This window comes from Saccostrea echinata, unplaced genomic scaffold, assembly GCF_033153115.1.
Source record: "Saccostrea echinata isolate AGI-Se365-2 ecotype Australia unplaced genomic scaffold, CSIRO_AGI_Sech_v1 ptg000009l, whole genome shotgun sequence".
Taxonomy (NCBI): domain Eukaryota; kingdom Metazoa; phylum Mollusca; class Bivalvia; order Ostreida; family Ostreidae; genus Saccostrea; species Saccostrea echinata.
The window spans coordinates 12,950,001-12,972,728 of NW_026889758.1; the positions used below are offsets into that span (position 1 = coordinate 12,950,001).

At 35.7% G+C, this 22,728-nt stretch overlaps 2 protein-coding genes across 2 annotated transcripts in view; one reads left to right on the forward strand and one right to left on the reverse strand.

Moving 5' to 3' along the window:
• Positions 1–22,728, reverse strand: part of LOC133181800 (electron transfer flavoprotein subunit alpha, mitochondrial-like) — a 176,449-nt gene that overhangs the window by 135,615 nt on the left and 18,106 nt on the right. The window lies entirely within an intron of this gene.
• Positions 5,799–22,284, forward strand: LOC133181799 (arrestin domain-containing protein 3-like). Its single transcript, XM_061316402.1, has 7 exons — positions 5,799–6,061; positions 6,394–6,507; positions 7,962–8,188; positions 11,389–11,571; positions 12,624–12,806; positions 15,779–15,998; positions 21,925–22,284. The coding sequence occupies exons 1-7, from the start codon at positions 5,935–5,937 to the stop codon at positions 22,059–22,061; spliced, it is 1,191 nt and encodes a 396-aa protein (XP_061172386.1). The 5' UTR covers positions 5,799–5,934; the 3' UTR covers positions 22,062–22,284.

Genomic DNA, 22,728 nt, shown 5'->3' on the forward strand with positions numbered 1-22,728 from the left:
ATATCAATAAAAATTTTCTTCTTAAGAATAGCAAAGCCATTATTTGTCATATCAATTCAAAAGCATCCCTCATGGCCGTAGGAACCGGGGGGCACGGGGGGGGGGGTGCTCCCCAATAATTTTGCCGATATACAGACTAATATAGAAAACATAGATACTATATGCCTGTGCCCCCTCAATTAAAACGTCTGATGACCTTCTTTTTTTTTTTTTTGCTTGTCAAGAAATTTTTGGTAGTTGATAGTGCCCCCTCAACTGAAAATGTATGGCTGTGCCCCCCCCCCCAAAAAAAAAAAACTGAAATTGCTTCCTACGGGCCTGTCCCTATGAAGTATAGATTCAAGTTAGTTCAAATCAATATATGAGAAAATATTTTAGCTATTATAATAAAGGAGTTACTGAACTTCCATTGGTGAATATTGGTACTCGTTGGTTGTACAAGTGCACTCATTTGTACAGCCAACTCGTGGCAATATTTACCTATAAAAGTTCAATAACCCTATATCTTTCATACTTTGATTTGACATATCTCACTGAACTCGATATAAAAGACACCACAGTATCCGACAAATCTGTTTCATAATATGGATTCTTGTATTTACCAGATACACACATTTATGGTCCAAATGAAAAAAACCCTGAAATTAACAGGATGACTTCCATTTTTTTTCGATTTCAACTTCCGTCATTTACCAGTATATAGCAATAAACATGTACCATGATCACATTGGTATGATTTTATGTGTCCCAGTCGATACGATATGAATAAATCGTTCTGGATATAACAAGTAAGTTGATGTTACAGGGGTCTCAACAATCTCGTTTAAATTTTAACTGATGTTTTTCGAAATAAACGGATTAAATAGATAAGGTTGGGGTAAAAATTTACCAAAAAAGTCATTATCTATTATTTCGCCATTTGGAAAATTTCGGATCATTTGCTTAACTTCGGCAGTTTCTGGAGCATTGAAATGAAAAATAAAGTAATAAACACAACACACGAAAAATGGCGACGTTGGATGATTTTACGACGCACAAAAGAGCAGTTCAGTTTTATGCAGATTTAAAAAAAATGATGCATTTATAGACTTAAATGATAACAGAGGATTAAGAAAAATATGAAAATATCACTAGATCTTTAGAACCGACAAGTAGAAAGGACGTTTTTAAGCGGAAGTCTTTCATCAAGTCCTAGGGTAGAACCAAACATACATCTACTGGCAATAGCGAAAGACAACATCACTGGAGACCGTCGAGATAAGACTGCCTATTTAGTTGAATATAATGGGGGTACTGTCCATAGCTTACTAATACAAATCTTCAGAAGGTTCCATGTTTGTGCGAGACTGGTACCTTGTTGTTTATGGAGGAATAAAAGGGGAGTGTGTGCATCAGTGACAGGCGCGGATCCAGGAATTTTTTCCAGGGGGGGGGGGGGGGTCCACTCCAGTCAAAAAAAATGTCCAACCCAAAAATTCCTTGACAAGCCAAAAAAATAAATAAATAAATAACAATAAAAAAAATCCGTAAATTCCATTTCCAAAACGTGAAAAACACCTATTTCGTGGTGGTGATGGTGGGGACCACGTTTTCGGGGGGGGGGGGTCCAAAGTTTTGTTTTTTTTTGATTCAGTATATAGTTTTAGTAACTCTGCAAAATCCAGGGGGTCCGGATCCCCGACACCCCCCTCTAGATCCGCGCATGAGTGAAATTGCAGTATTTAAGTGGAACTTTTCCTAATTTATTATTGCAAAGATGAAACGTGACGGTGTTCTAGACACTTTGACGTTTTATCCGTGCGCCGTAAGGTGATACCAAACATAACATAAAATCCCATATTTGTTTATTTGAACATCTATTTAAAATTTGCTATATGTATTGATGAAAAATATACTATTACAATTGTGAAAATTTTAGAACGCAGTGTTGATTATTTTTCTGTCCAAATAACGTCCACCGGACAACCTTAGTGTAATCTTTTCTTTGTGTCATTACACAGGTCATGACCCCTGGAGGTAATCCCAAACCCCTGAAACTAGAAAATTTCTAATATCTCAAAAACAGTTTAAAATTTTATACGTAACCATATTCTAGTATATAACGTTGTCTGTGTCACGACACATAAAATTATATATAGGTCATTACTGGAGGTACATGTGTAATTCCCATCCCCTGAAACTGGAAATAATCTGATTGAAAGCAATAACTTGGGTAGCTATTAATTCAATCCTTGAAATATTCTTGTTCATTTTGTCAAACCATTGACACATTTCAATGACAATTAATTTTTTTTAGAATATGTGAATTGATTTTTGTAATTTGTGAAGTGAAGTGAGTGAAGGTTCCAACTTTTTCAACAAATGGAGTTGACTATGCAACAAAAAAGGGGGGGGGGGGCAACCAGCCTTTCAATGAACATTTTCACTAAATTAATTGTTAAACATTATGTTTTCAAAAAGACGACTTCGTAGGTTAACACGTTTAACAACCGTGAGCTGTGGAGAATGTTCAAATCATATATGATGGTCCGTTCTTTTTTTCACATACCTTAAATCATAATCTTAATGTAAATTATTTATTAATAAGTAATTCAATAAAATAAAGGAATCAAATGCTTAAAAGATAATATTGACAAAACCATTTTTGAGACATATTCATGTATAACTTTTGCATGAACTTTTAGAATTGAGAAATATAGAGGGTAGAGGTTAGATATTTAAAAGATGTCTTTCTTTTCACTCTTTGGAACTCAGATCCCCAGCATCAGTTTTTAATATTCAGTGACAATAGGTATTTTAAAAGTGATCATTAAGCATGATATATCTACCTGTACTGATTACATGACATTAAATACTTTACAGAAAGGTTGCATGGATGAATGATTTCTCTAGACATACATCGTCTTCAGAGGTTTGGATTCAAATTTATTGCAGAGTAATTTACGTTTACTACGAATTTAACTCTTCGGGTGAATACATTAGGGTCTTAGAAATGAACAAGTTTGCATGTTATTATATTACATCGATAAAATGCAAAAGAAAATCCTTCTTGACATGAGACCGATATAAAATGAGACCGACATAAAATGTCGAATGGCTGACTTCTATCCCGAAAAACATACTCAGATTACAGTGCTCGTCTCATTTTTATTTTATTAGGCTACGCCGTTAATTTTTTAAATCTACGCCAAATAGTAAGATATGACCTTTAGTAAAACGCAAAATCGGCGGAAGTTACGACTACGCCTACGTTATCGTCTACATTTTGACTTACGATCTTAGTAAAACTCGGCACTGTCGAGGAGAACCTTCGCGAGCCCTGCGTGAGTGCCGCCGAGCTCCCTTTTCTTCCTCATCCAACGATTATATTAATCCCCAAAGTAAAATCTGGTCAGGAAATGCGCTTTTTCGGGCTCTATTTTCATTTTTTTTTCTTCTTGGTCGACTTTTTCAAAGTAGCATGCCTACCGGGCTACCTTCTTTTACCATGCTGTTTTGTTTTTGATAACTACGCATGTGTGAATAGCATGATATGTGGAACCCCTACTACGTTGCGATGTATATATTTATGGACCGTCCATAAATAATTATTATTTTAATGAAATATTCAAATTATTCAGTTATTCAGTTATTAAACTTGTAATTTTCAGAAAGTTTATAGATTTATGAACAGTAAAGAATTTCCAGTTTTATCAAGTCTGTTTTTATGACGTTTTGGTATTTATTGTCATTCAGTAATATCACCTATTCGAATTGGTGATATCACCTTTTGGAAATGAATAGTTGATATCACCTATTCATTTTGAATTGGTGATATCACCCATTCGAATAGGTGATATCACTTATTTGTATTTCTTACAACATTAAATGATGAATGCTCCCTTCCTCAAGACTATCTAGCTTCAATGCTAAGTAAAGGATGGAATTTTAGAAAGCTTTCAAAGAGCAATTTCTTCCGTGGCATTGATTCAGAATTGATGAAATTAATTTTGTTACTCTTGAACAAACTTTTCAAAAAGATTATAAAGATTATAATCTTTAGATTATAAAGATTTAAAAGATTATAAAGTTTTTATGGACTTTTTATATTCTTAATTTGAGCCATTACCTTTACTATTTCCGCATTGCATTGACCAAATAATTTGTAGTTTCGCTGTGAGATCATTTACATGTATATCACAAGAAGGGGGGGGGGGCACTATTTGAAAGTTACATATATATGTACACACAAATAAAACATAGAAAAACTCGATTTGCATATAAAGAATATATTTTAATCCCTCAAGTCCCTAAGCCCATTCGGGCTGACCTTTTCCCCTGTGTTTTAGTCCGATACATTTTACAAAAGCATATGTTATCGATCCCTGTAAAGTTATATAAATTTTACTTGCCGTCAGTTTTGCTATATTTATTGTTACTTTTTCTCTGTTTATGATTTTAAAAAAAGACTGATTTTTTACTTCCTGTATAGAGTAAACGTATGCAGTACATATAAAGTCTTGGGAGCAGTTGTTATTTCATAAATAATTTGAATAGTTGACATCACCTATTAGCTAATAATAAGTGATATCACCTATTCAAGATGAATATGTTATATCACCTATTCGAATAAGTGATTTCACTTATTTGATTTGAATAGGTGATATCACCAATTTAAATAGGTGATATCACCTATTCATATTATATACGTGATATCACCTATTCGAATAGGTGATATCACCTATCACCCCCAATCGCACCCCAGGTGAAAATCGAAATTCCAAAATCTTATTGCACACCTACACGACACTCCCAATCATATTCCAAAATATGACTGGGCTACTGCGAAAAATTTAAGAGGAGTTGATTGTTCAGGGAACCAGGTTTTATATATATATATATATAGAGAGAGAGAGAGAGAGAGAGAGAGAGAGAGAGAGAGAGAGAGATCATTTTTACCCCCATTTGGCCCCCAGGGTGTAATGAAGAATATTTCAAAATCTTTTTTGCACATGTTCAAAGCACCACCAATCATCAGTATTCCAAAAGATGAGTTGGCTACTGCCATTGTAAAAATATGAGTAGTTCGAGGAAGATTTAAGATAGCATGACAGACGGACGCACCGACCAGGAAACAACAATATACGGTCCGAACTTTCTTTAGCAAGTGCTGTTAAAAGAAAGGCCTAACAATTGGTGTGAAATGACACCACCTATATTCCACAACTGCATTAATTACTGCTTAAAATAAAAGAGAAGTTTGAGAAAGAAGACATTGTGACGGACCAGGATAACAACAATACACTTTTTTTTAGAAAGTGCGGGTATAACAACCTGCTTTTTGCCTGGGTGTCCCATGACCTTAAAGACTTAAATTCATTCTAAATCATTATTATCTCAAAGTTTTTTTGGTGAATCTCTCTCCCCCTCTCTGCAGTGGCAGATCCAGGAATTTCATAACGGGGGGGCGCAGTAGAAGGCAGGGGATCTGGGAGGCTGCATTGAACCCCCCCGCCCCCCCCCCCCCCATGTGTCCAGGGCAAAGCCCCGGGAAGCTGGCGAACTCTTACAAATAAGAGGTGTTTTTTCCCTTGATTTTAGGAAAATGGACATATAAGTTCTACTTACATGTAAAAAAAAAAAAAGGAAAAAACGGGGAGAGGGGGCTAGCCCGGCGCGCCGGCAGTGGATCCGCCTTTGGTGTGTGTGTGTGTGTGTGTGGATCGATCGATCAATTCATTATGCCCTCATGAGCCTTCGTAGATTCCTACTGCAATTTGACAACAAACGAAAACCCGAGGTGAATTGCTCTGATCGAAAAGCAATTTAATGTCATCTAGCCTCGATATTAATTGATATTGATGCAAAAGATACATTACGCAAACGTATGAGCATGAGCGTGTATCCGCCCCGGCGGCATGTGTGGATCATCTCAACCATAACAGCCTCGGCATAATGAAGATTGAACATGTAGAAGCCGTGTTTACAGACGATAAGGCTCAGCCAAGGTCTGTTTATTTCGCCGGACAGACGATATATGGGGTACTGAAGTTCCGGGTGTCAGAGGAGTTTCCTGTTAACAGTAAGTATTTTACTTGTATTGATTCACAGACTCTGAACTCTGTTTGACCCACTCTGTGTGACCTATTGAACGAGAAGCGATCTAGTACCGGCCTACTATAATTAAGCAATATATTTAAAAAATGCTGTACCTATGCTTTAAATAAAATATAGGGTCACACCATTGAATAAGGAGCTAATAGCTTCTTTGGAAGTTGATGATTATAGTTTTTTTTATTATGAACATCATGCCAATAGAAAAACTTTGTCTTTGACAGTAAATACTGAATTTTGGCCGACATTTTTGTTATTGTACCATATCGTTTAACTTACTATGAATGCCATTATTTTTAGGCGTTGTTCTGAAATGTAAGGGGAAATCCCATGTCAAATGGGAGAACGATGATGATAAAACTATCCACTATGACGAGCTGTACATGGAGGAGAACGTCTACCTTGTAGGATCCAGTACGTTAATTTTTCTCTCGTTGTATATTAGTTCGTTTAAAAAAAACAGTATAATAAATGGAAAACAACCCGTCAGATCATAGAGGCAAGACTTTCTGGATGTGTTTACTAATCATAGGCCATAGCATAAGGCCATCCAAACCACTTCCAAGAAAAAAATCTTATCAATTCAATGATCAAATTAGTATGTATTAGACCCATCCCCCCGTTTCTATTCAAAAACTGTAATGTGATCCGATGAAATCGTATCATACTTGAAAATTACAACCAGCCCACCCCCAAGAAAAAATCATAACAATTCAATTATCAATTACAACTGCTGAATTTGGCATGCATTAGACCCCCCCCCCTTCCTATTCAAACAAAATCTAATGTATTCCGATTAAAATAATATTATTATAATACTTGAAAATCACGACACAAGGCTTTGGACTTATGCTTTTGTTTGAATTTATATGATTAAAATAAGCTGGTTCGTTTCGTTCTAGCTTACCTGAGCCGAAGTGAGCTTTTATGATCGAAAAATGTCCGGCATCCATCTGTCTCTTGTGTGATTTCTGTAATTAAACTTTTCACATTTCGACTTTTTCTCCAAATCCACTGGACCAATTTCAGCCAAACTTGCCATTCTTGGTTGATGAGTTTTTTAAGTTTGGTCACATGAAGGATCATGCCCCCTTTCAAGGGGAGAGATAATAAAGAATGAGTGAAAATTTAATGGCATCTTTTAAAAATCTTTAAGAACCACTGGACTAGAAAAGACGTATAACCAATGTGAAAGCTTCATTACATAGTGTAGATTCAAATTTGTTCAAATCATGACCCACAGTGGTAGGGTGGGGCCACAACAGCGGATCAGATTTATACGTAGAAATATATTGAACAAATCTTAGTTTAAAAATCTTCTCTTTATAAAGAACATCAAAGTCGTGATTAGTCATATTAATACAGATGCATCCTAGGGTAGTTAAGATTCAAGATTGTTCAAATCAGGAATACCCCCGGGGGGGGGGGGGGAGAACGAGCTAGGCCACAATAGAAGATCAATCTTTTACATAGAAACATAGGGAAAAAACTAGAAAATCTTCTGAGCCATGGCTATAGTCAAAGAAATATGGACCATTCTCAGTTAGTGTAGATTTAAGTTTGTTCAAATCATGCCTGCCCCTGGGGGTAGGTTGTGACCACCTATATATTTAAACTTTTCAATCTGAACTGATTTCTGTTTTTCTCTAGCCAAAGTACTTAGGTGAGCGATGTGACCCATGGGCTTCTTGTTAGTTCGTTTTGTTTTGGAAGTTTCATTTCAAATTTATTTTACAATTTAAAGTGTACTTGTTATAGGTACATGTACTTACTGTCACAATAAAAAAATTGTGAGACGATATTTTGATTGTATTTTCAAAATTAATCATTCTCTTATTAATGACGTCTACTTATTTTTTCTTGATTAGAGGACTCGGGAGATTTTAAACAAGATCTTCATGTGGGAGAACATACGCATAACTTCTCGTTCAAGTTAAGAGAGGATTTACCCACATCCTTTGAGTCCAAACATGCGTACGTCCGATACTTTCTCTGTGCCAAATTCTATCGACCAGGCTGGAAGAAGGATTATGAATTCAAGCAACCCTTTACTGTACTCTCTATTATTGACCTAAACAATATACCGGAAGCCCAGGTGACGATTCAGTTTTATAGAACTTATTATGAAGACTCATTTTTAGCTCACCTGAGCTGAAAGCTCAAGTGAGCTTTTCTGATCACATTTTGTCTGTAGTCTGTCTGTCTGTCTGTCCGTCCGTCTGTAAACTTTTCACATATTCGACTTCTTCTCCAGAACCACTGGGCCAATTTCAACCAACTTGCCACAAAGCATCCTTGGGTGAAGGGGGTTCAAGTTTGTTCAAATGAAGGGCCACGTCCTCTTCCAAGGGGAGATAATTAAGAATTGGTGAAAATTTGGTGTCATCTTTTAAAAATCTTCTTCTCAAGAACCATTGAGCCAGAAAAGTTTATACTTATGTGAAGCCTTCATTACATAGTGTAGATTCAAATTTGTTCAAATCATGACCCCCGGGGGTAGGGTGGGGCCACAATGGGGGATCAAAGTTTTACATAGGAATATATAGGGAAAATCTTTAAAAATCTTCTTCTCAAGAACAACAAAGCCACAATTAGTCATATTGATATGGAATCATCCTCAGGTAGTGTAGATTCAAGTTTGTTTAAATCATGACCCCCGGGGGTAGGGTGGGGCCACGATGGGGGGTCAAAGTTTTACATAGGAATATATAGGGAAAAATCTTTAAAAATCTTCTTCTCAAGAACAACAAAGCCACAATGAGTCATATTGTTATGGAATCATCCTCAGGTAGTGTGGATTCAAGTTTGTTCAAATCATGACCCCCGGGGGTAGGGTGGGGCCACAATGGGGGATCAAAGTTTTACATAGGAATATTTAGGGAAAATCTTTAAAAATCTTCTTCTCAAGAACAACAAAGCCACAATTAGTCATATTGATATGGAATCATCCTCAGGTAGTGTAGATTCAAGTTTGTTTAAATCATGACCCCCGGGGGTAGGGTGGGGCCACAATGGGGGGTCAAAGTTTTACATAGGAATATATAGGGAAAAATCTTTTAAAATCTTCTTCTCAAGAACAACAAAGCCACAATGAGTCATATTGTTATGGAATCATCCTCAGGTAGAGTGGATTCAAGTTTGTTCAAATCATGACCCCCGGGGGTAGGGTGGGGCCACAATGGGGGATCAAAGTTTTACATAGGAATATATAGGGAAAATCTTTAAAAATCTTCTTCTCAAGAACAACAAAGCCACAATTAGTCATATTGATATGGAATCATCCTCAGGTAGTGAAGATTCAAGTTTGTTCAAATCATGACCCCCGGGGGTAGGGTGGGGCCACAATGGGGGGTCAAAGTTTTACATAGGAATATATAGGGAAAAATCTTTTAAAATCTTCTTCTCAAGAACAACAAAGCCACAATGAGTCATATTGTTATGGAATCATCCTCAGGTAGTGTGGATTCAAGTTTGTTCAAATCATGACCCCCGGGGGTAGGGTGGGGCCACAATGGGGGATCAAAGTTTTACATAGGAATATATAGGGAAAATCTTTAAAAATCTTCTTCTCAAGAACAACAAAGCCAAAATTAGTCATATTGATATAGAATCATCCTCAGGTAGTGTAGATTCAAGTTTGTTCAAATCATGACCCCCGGGGGTAGGGTGGGGCCACAGTGGGGGATCAAAGTTTTACATAGGAATATATAGGGAAAATCTTTAAAAATCTTCTTCTCAAGAACAACAAAGCCACAATTAGTCATATTGATATGGAATCATCCCCAAATATTGTAGATTCAAGCTTGTTTAAGGCATCCTCCAGTAGTATGGAGGGGCCATAATGGGGGATCAAAGTTTTACAAAAGAACTTATACAGGAAATATCTTTAAAAATCTTCTTCAATCTCAAGAACAACAAAGCCATGATCAGTCATATTGATATGGAAGCATCCTCAGGTAGTGTACATTGAAGTTTGTTCAAATCATGACCCCCCCTCCCCCCCCCCCCCAGGGTAGGGTGTTAGACATATTTAAAATTCTGTTTTAAAGAACAGCAAAATCATGATTAGTTATATGAAGATAGAAGCATCCTCAGAAGGTTGATATTCAATTTCATTCAAAACATGGCACCTTGGGGTAGGGTATGCCTAGAACAGGCGATCAAAGCTTTATATAGGAATATATAGGAGAAATATAGGAGAAGAAATCTGCTGACGAAGAACAGCAGGACCATATTGACTCAGGTGAGCGTTGTGGCCCATGGGCCTCTTGTTTTAATTAAGGAATAACTGTCTAATTTTTTGGATTCATGATGTGATCAATCGAGTGGCTTGCGTGATAATTTGCATAATCGCCGAAGGCGTTTATGCATAAAATTATCACGCAAGCCAATCGATTGATCATCGTCATGAATCCAAAAAATCTGACAGTTATTCCTTATATTTACATCCTCCTGATTCTGCAAATTCCCGTGCTAATAGCCCCGCTTCTGTCTCTATTTGTCCCGCCCCGCACGTGATTTTTTTAACTGCGTAGATTTATGTAGAAATAAAGTATTTTTACAATTTGTAATTTTATATCGGACAAAGACATTGGAAATGTAAATATATATTGATGAAATAAAAATTTCAATGGGAATAAGAAGAATTAATAAATTTTAAGTTTTTATTTTGAAAACAGACCAGGCTGCATAACTCATATGCTTGATATCACCTTATAATGCTCTAGAGTTTTTGTAATTAAGGACATACACAACGTAGTTAGAACTCTATTGTCTTTTCCCCTGGAGTTGAAGAGTTCCGATACTTAAAGGAAGTGTGTGCTACATTTAATGTCTATATATGCTGTTGTAAACTTCTTCTAAAACAAGTTTGGATAAACAAAACATCTAGAATATATGTTTAGTAATTTTTGTATATTTTTCTTTGAATTATACAAAAAATTTCATCAATTGATATCTTTTGAAAACCCCTGGTAATGCATGCTGATTTTTTGTCCATGAACATCTGATGGCACTATAATCTTAAATTCAGAATATCTTAAAAAATTATCAGAAGGTAAGGTACATTGCGTATGTCCTTAACAGAAACTATTTTTCTGGTCTGACATGTTTTAAAAATCGTACAATACTGACCTGCTATGTAATCAAAATTTAAAGAATGATATAATAAAATAAGCAACTATACAAAATCTCCTCACTTTGTTTGATAAAGACTCTTGCTAGTTTGACAAAATTTTATAATTATACACACAGTAAGAAAAATAACCATTTATATATTACATTTGCTTTAAAAAGGCACCTGTACATTCTACCGATACTGACACTGTTGGTTGCTGTTGTTGTGCTGAGGGTCCTGTCAGGTCAGAGTTCAAGGTTGATAGGACTGGCTATGTCCCAGGGGAATATATCATTATCAATGCAGAAATCGACAATAGAACCTCCAAAGTGATGGACGAGTCTAGGGTGGAACTGTGGATGGTAAGCAATTGATGTACTGCGAAATGTAAGCATACAGGTATTGATAACTGTATTACTCACGAATTCCCAGTGGGGATGATGCAGAAATTGGTCACCTCTGGATTTTCAGTGTTAACATTTATTATATCAAAACAGCAATCTATTCTAAAAATAAACTTTGCCCCTACCCCGGCCCCAACGAAAAGACAACCCTTTCTTGGGCGTGAGTATTTTTCCCAAAGAAATCTATAATGAATGGAGATGTAACAGTATACATTTATTGACTGGGTTCGAGGGCAACATGCGTTTTGTCGGACCCAAGAACCAAACTGTTTCCCGAGGCCGTTAGGCTGAAGGCAAACAGTTTGGTTCGAGGGGTCGACAAAACGCATTTTGCCCGAGAGCACAGTCAATAAATGTTTTGTTATACCTTTTATTTATTTATTTATTTTATTATTATCATTTTTTTTACATACATGCTTGGCTGTAGGAACGGGGGGGGGGGCAATAATTTTGCCGATATATAGATTACTGTTCTAAACATAGATACTATATGCTTGTGCCCCTTCAATAAAAACGTCTGATGACTTTTTTTTTTTGGCTTGTCGGAAAATTTTTGGTAGTGCCTCCTCAACTGAAAATGTATGACTGTGCCCCCCAAACTGAAATTGCTTCCTACGGGCCTGACATGTATGTCGAACACCAACGAATGCAAATGAGATTTAGCTGACCCCGCCCATAATGTGACGTAAGCGGTCCAACATCTCATCGACAGGTCCAATATCTCACCTCGCGGTCAAACATCGATTTTTTTATGCCCGCTCAGTAAAACATTGGAAATGTTAGACTTTTATTAATATTGATTTATATAGGAACAAATTTTTAAAGGTATAACAATAGAAGGGTATTCTATCCTGAAAGAGCACAGCGAGATAATTTGACCTACAAAATATTCCAAATGCAGTGTAGATCATGTTCTTTCAAATACACATCTGCAATTAAAGATTTAGTTCGGTGGCGTATGTTTGCATTGGTTTTTTTCAAAAATTGAAGTAAAATTTTACATATTACAGAAGCTGAAGTTGAAGGCGGGTTCAGAGAGAAAAACGAAAAAAACAAAGATAGCTGAATTGAAGCATGGATCTACAGGCCCCGGGGGTCAGGATATCTGGAGTCGGGAGAGACTTCATATTCCACCCTGCCCTCCAACTATGTTGGAAGACTGCACAATTATTGATATTACTTATTACTTACATGTAAGTTTACATTTTTACGCGAGTATGTTTTATTTTATAGGGTAATGGAACTTATATTGGTGAATATCGGTACGAGTTGGATGATGTACAGCCAACAAGTGCCAATATTCACCAATATAAGTTATGTATAAGTCCTTTATTATATAGCTAAAGATTATCCCAAATGATTTATATTTTTGAATAAAATAACTCATAATTAATGAAAATTAATTAATATTGGCGTCCACATTGAAAGTGTGCAACAATTAGCGTCTGTCCCTGGAAAGTCTTCAATATTACTCCTACATAGTGTTATAATTGTTATGATTTGATTGTTCAAAGCTTATAGGCAGTACATGTGCATTATTAATTTTATGTTACTATTTATGCAAAAAAAATCTTTCTGTTTAGCTGTTGACCAGACTACAGCCAAAGCCTCAAGTGAGCTTTTCTGATCAAAATTTGTCCGTTGTCTGTCGTCGTTGTCGTTGTTGTTGTCGTTGTAAACATTTCACAATTTCATCTTCTTCTCCAGAACCACTGGGCCAATTTCAACCAAACTTGCCATAAAGCATCCATGGGTGAAGGGGATTCAAGTTTGTTCAAATAAAGGGCCACGCCCTCTTTCAAGGGGAGATAATAGAGAATTTGTGAAAAATTAATAGCATCTTTTAAAAATCTTCTTCTCAAGAACCACAGGGCCAGGAAAGATGAAACTCATGTGGAAGCATCCTCAGGCAGTGTAGATTCAAGTTTTTTCAAATCATGACCCCCGGGGGTAGGGCAGGGCCACAATGGAGGATCAAAGTTTTACATAGAAATATATAGGAAAAACCTTTAAAAATCTTCTTCTCAAGAACAGCAAAGCCATAATGAGTGATATTTATTTGGAAGCATCCTCAAATAATGTACATTCAAGTTTGTTCAAATCATGACCCCCGGGGGTAGGGCGGGGCCACAATGGAGGATCAAAGTTTTACATAGCAATATAAAGGAAAAAACTTTTAAAATCTTCTTCTCAAGAACAGCAAATCCATGATGAATCCTATTGATTTGGAAGCATCCCCTGGTAGTGTAGATTCAAGTTTGTTCAAATTATGACCCCCAGGGGTAAGGTGGGGCCACAATGGAGGATCAAAGTTTTACATAGCAATATAAAGGAAAAATCTTTTTAAAAATCTTCTCAAGAACAGCAAAGCCATGATGAGTCATATTTATATGGAAGCATCCTCAGGTAGCGTAGATTCAAATTTGTTCAAATCATGACCACCGGGGGTAGGGCAGGGCCACAATGGAGGATCAAAGTTTTACTTAGAAATATAAAGGAAAAATCTTTCAAAATCTTCTTCTCAAGAACAGCAAAGCCATGATGAGTCATATTTATATGGAAGCATCCTCAGGTAGTGTAGATTTAAGTTTGTTCAAATCATGACCCCCGGGGAAATTTTTACATAGAAATAGTTAGGAAAAATCTTTTAAAAATCTTCTTCTCAGGAACAGGAAAGCCCTGATTGGTCATATTTATATGGAAGCATCCTCAGGTTGTGTATATTTAATTTTATTCAAATTATGACCCCCAGGGGTAGGGTGGGGCCACAATGGAGGATCAAAGTTTTACATAGAAATATACAGGAAAAATTTTAAAAATCTTCTCAAGAACAGCAAAGCCCTGATTGATCATATTTATGTGGAAGCATCCTCAGGTTGTGTAGATTCTATTTTGTTCAAATCATGACCCCTGGGGCTAGGGTGGGGCCACAATGGAGGATCAAAGTCTTAAATAGAAATATATAGGAAAATTTCTTCTTCTGAAGAACTGCAAAGCCATGATAAGTCATTTTTGATATGGAAGCATCCTCAGGTATAGTGTAAATTCAATTTTGTTCAAATGATGACCCCCGGGGGTAGGGTGGGGCCCAATGAGGGATTGCTAATTTTACATAGGAACATATAGGAAAATATCTTCTTATCAAGAACTGAAAATCATGTTTAGTCATTTTGATATGGAAGCATCCTTAGGTACAGTGTAAATTCAATTTTGTTTAAATGATGACCCCCGGGGGCAGTGGTGTATCCTGGAATTTCGTAAGGGGGAGGGGTATAGAGGCATTGGGTCTAGGGGCTGCATTGAAGCCCCCAGTGGGTCTAGAGCAAGGCCCTGGTGGGGGTCCAGGAAGCTGACGAATTCTTACAAAGAAGAGAAGTTTTTTCCTTGATTTTAGGATAATGGACATATAAGTTCTACATAAAAAAATTCAAACGGGGGACACACGCCCAGCATGCCGGCGCTGGATCCGTCTTTGCAGGGGTAGGGTGGGGCTCAATGGGGGATCGAAAGTTTTACATAATTTTTTTAAGAACATATATAGAAAAAATATTTCTTCTCAAGAACAGAAAAACTATGTTTAGTCATATTGATATGGAAGCATCCTCAGGTAGTGTAGATTCAAGTTTGTTCAAATGATGACCCCTGGGATAGGGAGGAGCCACAATGGGGGATCAAATTTTTACAAAGGGATATATGGGAAAATTTTTTAAAAATCTTTTCAAGTACGACAAAGTCATTTGTTAAATTGACATGGAAGGTACCGGTAGTTTAAAATTCAAGCCCCCCTCCCCCCCCCCCCCCCAGGTAATCTTTTCAATACTGAACTGATTTGTACTTTTGCCTAGCCAATGTGCTCAGGTGAGCGATGTGGCCCATGGGCCTCTTGTTTTGTTTACAACGGCACGTTTGAACTTTCGCATTCAGAATGTTTCGGGAAATACTAGTGAACGTAATGCAAACTCATCGTTCAAAAAATCGCCAAGATATTGAACTTTTAAATTCTCGAGACTTAGTAGTTATTCATAATACACTAAACTGTAAGCTAAACAATAAAGTTGTTATACAGAACGACAAACATTTTTGTCTCTGTACTAATTGTTGAGACCTCTTAATCGTCAATCATGCAATTTCTTTGCTAATTAAAACTATAACATTGCTTTTGTAGTTTGTGGGTGATATAGGTTTCCTTGGTGTGCTTCATGAGGTCCCTATTCTAATCGGAAGTGTCCCTCTAAGCAATGTTTACTCTATGCCAAACAACTGGGGTTTTATGCCACCACCTTCTTTGCCTCCGCCCCCTACCAATTCGAATTCACCTGCGGTGGATCCGGCAGATATTTCACTCTCGCCAATAACGACACAGCCCGGATTTTTACCAACTGCTCGTGAGTATAAATTTTTACACGTGACAAGAAATGTCTACGGGAAAGAGAACATTGATGCATTAATTACGAAAGGTATAGCATATAAACATTTTGGGGCTATTTCCTGAGTTCAAAAAAAAAAAAAGAACCAATCATAGAATCTTGTATCATGGCTGTGGTGTTTTTCCTTTGAAGTCAAGTGTACAATAACTGGAGATACACCGATGGGCGGAGCCAGCAAAAATTGTGCTGTGTAAATAAATTATTGAACACCAAGGCGATTTCAACATTTTAAATTACATGTATATTGAAGAATTACTGAATTAAATGGGCTTTGTTATATACAAAGACACAATTTCTGCCAATGAAATAAATGTCTTTTACATAAATTACAGTGCACTTCTATCCCAAAATACGAAATGTTTTTACGGAACTCTGCAAATATTCGATCCACCGCATCGAGAAATCAAATTTTTGACATGAATTCCACAAATAAATATCTTAAAATATCACACCTATTTTAATAGAGCCTTTTAGCAGGATATACCATCTTTGCTGTATTCTTTGCTCAACTAGAATAAAGTTCAGCTGCACTGCATCCATAGATGAAGAATTATTAATACAGCGTTTTTGCTCATGCCACAGCTCTCGAGTATGTCAATGATCTTTTTTTCTTGATTTTCGATTAACACCTGAATTTCCCTTAATCTTCAACTTCGAATTTTTCATCCTTGATATTCTTATGAATTTCATTAACAATCCGTATTTATATTAAGTTGGAGAGCTACAATCCGACGTCCTTTCTCATGAACACACGCATAAAATGTGCGTATTAGAAAATACTGGAGGGAGGGATCCATGCGGTCACCTGACACTATATTTTTAGTGGTGTAATTAAAAAATCATGCTTGAAAATTTGGGACATAACAATTATTGAAGCTTTGATTGGCCATGATACAAGAAAGTTATTGAATATTTATTATGGTATATCCTGATTTATTTGGACGAAGGGGTGGAGACTCGTGCTTCGCACTCGTCACCGCCCTTCGTCCAAATAAATCAGGATACACCATAATAAATATACAATAACTATTACCTACAACACCTCGCCAGTCGGCGGTGTTCTTTTGACTTCCATATTTTGGAACTGTCACTGAACTGAATTGATTATGTAATTATACTAAATCTACATGTTCTTGGTGAATTCAGTATCATGATAATATCTCAAAAATAGTTATAAAATAATGTATTTGAACACAGTGAAACAAATACAAGCTGTACTTGCATTAACGAATCGGTACTAATATTGGAGAAGTCATATATATTATCACGATGAAAATTTTACTGTTATAATAGATTTTTCTAATTTCTAAAATTAAGTTACTGTTTTGTATGGAATTCCATATACGACAGCCAACTGCTTACTGCCAACTGCTCACTGCTTACTGCCAACTGCTCACTGCTTACTGCCAACTGCCACACATATTTGAATAAATTTTCATATTTATATTGATATTTATGTGAATTTTCATAAAACCAGGCGCGGATCCAGGATTTTTTTACAGGAGGGGTCCCCCCCCCCCCCAAAAAAAAAAAATCCAACACAGAAATTTCTTGACAAAAAAAAAGAACAAAACAAAACAAAACAAACAAAAATGTAAACTCCTTTCCTAAACGTAAAAAACCTATTTCGGCGGGGGAAGGGGAGGGGTTGACATCTTGTGCTTCATATCTATGACTTTTCATATCAACTTAACACGGATCCGCGTTTTCTAGGGGTGGGTGGGTTTCCAAGGTCACTTTTAGTTGGTTTAGTATAGGTCTATACATTAAATAACTCTACAAATTCCAGGGGGTGGTCCGGACACCCACCCACCCCCCTCCCACCGACACCCACCCCCCCCCCCTCTAGATCCGTGTATGTAAAACATAACTTATTTGGGAAAACAAAGAGATATAGATCTTTAATTTGAGAAAATATTTCACTATAGAAATAAACGAAAAATGGAAATTTATTTTCAAAACATCTTCCCCCGCGAAACAACAGATCCCTTTTTTCAGTTTTTATTCATTCCAAAGGTTTTGTTGTCTAACGGGGGGGGGGGGGGACACGTGTTTTTGAAGAGTAAAAACAGGAAAATAGTCATTTTATTACCAATTTTAAATGAGATAACAAATAAAAAATGTACTTTATCACTTTATCAATCTCATATGTTAAATTTTACATAAGTTAAAACATACGGTGAGATTCAAGAGTCATTTATCCATTTTCATTTTCATGAAGGCGGGAATAGAGAGTTGGTGTGCTGCATAGTTCTTACAATAATAACAAAATTTGGCGGATTTAGGAATTTTTAAACTGTAAAGGCGAGGAAGGAGTAAATCGGAAGAAGGGGTGTTTCCTCTTAAAAACAAAACATTTAATTTCTGCATTTCGTTGCAGGCAAATAATTTGATAGCTTTTTTTGACGCGGGTAAGGGGGGGGGGGGATCACATACGACAAAAGAACAAACTTTTAAAAGGGTCTTGAGTAACATTTGTTGGTATATGTATTTATATAATAGAAATATTACTGAAAGTTATACTAACAAATAACTTTTGCCTAGTTTAAAACATCGAGTAATAACTTTTGGATTTTCTTTTTACCCTAGGAAAAATACCTATGTGTGGGAATTTTTATATGTGTCTTATGTAAATCGTTTTAATGGCTAATGTTCGACCTGTTAGATCTGTAAAAAACATTCGTGGTGGTGGTGGTTGGGGGGGGGGGGGGGGGCGTAAACACTAAATTTCCAACATATACTATATACAGTAGTTCTCCCTTACGGAAGGGTATTAGTGCCACGTAATTTTTTTTTTTTTAAAGTTGGTAATTCCAACTTTAAAGTTGGAAATTCCAACTTTAAAGTTGGCTTTTCCAACTTTAAAATTGGAAATTCCAACTTTAAAGTTGAAAATTCCAACTTTAAAGTTGGCTTTTCCAACTTTAAAGTTGGTAATTCCAATTGCAACTTAAAAGTTGGAATTACCAACTTTAAAAAAACATTACGTGGCACTAATACGCTTCCGTAAGAGAGAACTACTGTATATAGTATATGTTGGAAATTTAGTGGTTACGCCCCCCCCCCTCCCTACAACCACCACCACCACGAATGTTTTTTTACAGATCTAACAGATCGAACATTAGCCATTAAAACGATTTACATAAGACACATATAAAAATTCCCATACATATGTACTTTTTCTAGGGTAAAAAGAAAATCCGAAAGATATTACTCGATATTTTAAACTAGGCAAAAGTTATTTGTTAGTATAACTTTCAGTAATATTTCTATTATAAATACATATACCAACAAATGTTACTCAAGACCCTTTTAAAAGTTTGTTCTTTTGTCGTATGTGATCCCCCCCCCCCTTACCCGCGTCAAAAAAAAAGCTATCAAATTATTTGCCTGCAACGAAATGCAGAAATTAAATGTTTTGTTTTAAAGAGGAAACACCCCTTCTTCCGATTTACTCCTTCCTCGCCTTTACAGTTTAAAAATTCCTAAATCCGCCAAATTTTGTTATTATTGTAAGAACTATGCACACCAACTCTCGATTCCCGCCTACATTTTCCATCCATTTAATTCAATATAAATGGCAATTTGGACATGAAAACTTGTTTGAATGCAAAGAAAAGTTCATTAGTATTAAGTACTAATTTTAAAAACCAGTGACAAAAAGTTAATTGCTCTTATTTACAACTCCTTTCATAAGGGGATAGAAAATTTTATTAATTGAAATCAGGCTGAAAACGTCGCCATTTTCAAATACTCATGAAAATGATAATGGATAAATGACTCTTGAATCTCACCGTATGTTTTAACTTATGTAAAATTTAACATATGAGATTGATAAAGTGATAAAGTACATTTTTTATTTGTGATCTCATTTAAAATTGGTAATAAAATGACTATTTTCCTGTTTTTAATCTTTAAACACGTGCCTCCCCCCCCGCCCCCCCGTGAGACAACAAAACCTTTGGAATGAATAAAAACTGAAAAAAGGGATCTGTTGTTTCGCGGGGGAAGATGTTTTGAAAATAGATTTCCATTTTCCGTTAATTTCTATAGTGAAATATTTTTTTCAAATTAAAGATTTATATCTCTTTGTTTTCCCAAATAAGTTATATTTTACATACATAGATCTAGAGGGGGGGGGGTCGTTGGGAAGGGGGGGAGGGGGTTCCAGACCACCCCCTGGAATTTGTAGAGTTATTTAATGTATAGACCTATACTAAACCAACTAAAAGTGACCTTGGAAACCCACCCACCCCTAGAAAACGCGGATCCGTGTTAAGTTGATATGAAAAGTCATAGATATGAAGCATAAGATGTCAACCCTTCCCCTTCCCCCTCCGAAATAGGTTTTTTTTACGTTTAGGAAAGGAGTTTACGTTTTTGTTTGTTTGTTTGTTTGTTTTTTTTTTTTTTTTGCTTTTTTTTTGTTTTTTTTTTGTTTTTTTTTTTTTTGGTCAAGAAATTTCTGTGTTGGATTTTTTTTTGGGGGGGGGGGGGGAGGGGGGTGGAGTCCTGGATCCGCGCCTGGTTTTATGAAAATTCACATAAATATCAATGTAAATATGAAAATTTTTTCAAATATGCGTGGCAGTTGGCAGTAAGCAGTTGGCAGTAAGCAGTTGGCTGTCGTATATGGAATTCCATAGTTTTGTGTTTTTTAATATGAAACTGACAAATTTTGATACAGGTCGGTGTACTCGGGACGGCTGTCCGATTCCGACTGATCATCCAAAACAAATTCAACAGTATATATAACAATTATAGAGCGACATGTGTAAAAATGACATTTGGAGATAAATAAATAAAGGTTTTGACACTTGAGTAAACCCTTAAAATAACTGAGGGCCAGATTATCGTCCTTTTGATGTTATTTTGCTTAAAGATAATTTAGCAATATCAAACGATGACAGGTGTTAAACCCAATTGGCTTGGATTATCTGAAATCGCCGATGTTTTAATTCAATAAAGATTAAGAGTCGTAAATTCAATAAAGAAAATGATTTGAAAAGCTCAAGAATTTAGAAAGAGTTGTTCAAAAAAACACAAAACAGTAACTTAATTTTAGAAATTAGAAAAATCTATTATAACAGTAAAATTCATCGTGATAATCTGTCCTCTACAAAAATTTAGAATTTTTCAATTTAAATTTGTATATGACAATTCTCCCCTTGCCACAAAAAGTTTGTCCTCAAACTTTAAAGAAAATATACACATGTAAATATAAAATTAAACATTGTGCAATAGTAAATATTCAAAATTTAGTGTTCAAAATTTCTTTGTATAATTCAGAATCTTTAAACTGTCTATATTCCTTTCGGACAAGTTTACTGTTTTCAACATCTCTTTTACACATACAGTACTGTTTGATTGATCGCAGTACGATGTGTTCCATTTCATAATTTTCCAGAAGCCAGTTGTAATGGGAAACAAGTCCGGAAAGTTTCTTTAGATCTGACGCGGCATAGTTTAAGTATGTAGTATACCGTTTTATCTGTTGATCTTTTTCATCGTTCGACTTTGACTGTTTCTCCAATTTCCATTCTAGGATTTCAATGTCCATTTTCATTAGCGCTTTTGTATATTGGAGATCTTTTACCACAGACTGAACTTCTGATGAAAACACTGACTTTAAGTTGACACACTCTTTAAATTTGGAATCACTTATGTTTGCAAATGGATGTACCCGGAACAACCTTTTCCTGCTGTTGTAATCCTGCAGTCGTTCGGTGTCCCTTTTCCTCTTTGCATCCGATTTTACAGCGCGGCACGAACGTTCTCCGCACACTCAATTGTCATATACAAATTTAAATTGAAAAATTCTAAATTTTTGTAGAGGACAATATGTAACAATGGTATTAAGGTTTTGTATCTCCCTATATTTCAGCTCCACCCTCTTACCAGGATAGCTTAGAATTTACTGGAACAATCGTAACAGAAAAAAATGAAGGCAAAAAGAAAGAAAAAGACTTCAAACCAACATATATTTATTACAACTTTGGAACAGATCCTCTTACAATGTAATACATATGTTATACAAACCAACATATATTTATTGAATCTCTTAAAGTGTAATACATACATATTTTATACAAAACAAAATATATCTATAGAATCTCTTACAGTGTAATACATACATATTAAATTTCTTAAGGAGGATCTGTACACCTATGAAGTATATGTGATTTTTGTTGCATGCCTTAGTGTCTAATAATGGGCTCAGTATCCAATAAAATAAAGCTTCAAAGTATTAAACTTATTTTTTTTAACCAAAGTTTAATCATTTAGATTGTTTTGTTTTATTTGTTTATTGATTAACGTCCCTCTCGAGAATTTTTCACTTATATGGAGACGCCACCAGTTGCCGGTGGAGAGCTGTGGAAACCCCATATTTTGATATTTTTAAAAACCTTATGTTTTAAAATTCCTATAAAAGTTCAATGAAATAAAAGCTTGAAATGGAAACCAACAAAGTCATAATTGAAATCTATATAATTTTATTTGAATATACAAAAAGACAAAAGAAACAAAAACAGTATTTTCTTGAAAGGAGCTGGATGAATTTGCCAAAATCTGAAATAAAAATAATATCAAAGGGTTAAAATGATGAAAAGAAAGAAATTGAATGAAATTGTAAAACTAGCAAAAATTTAAAAAATCACAAAAATCCTGATGGGAAAGATCCGTACAA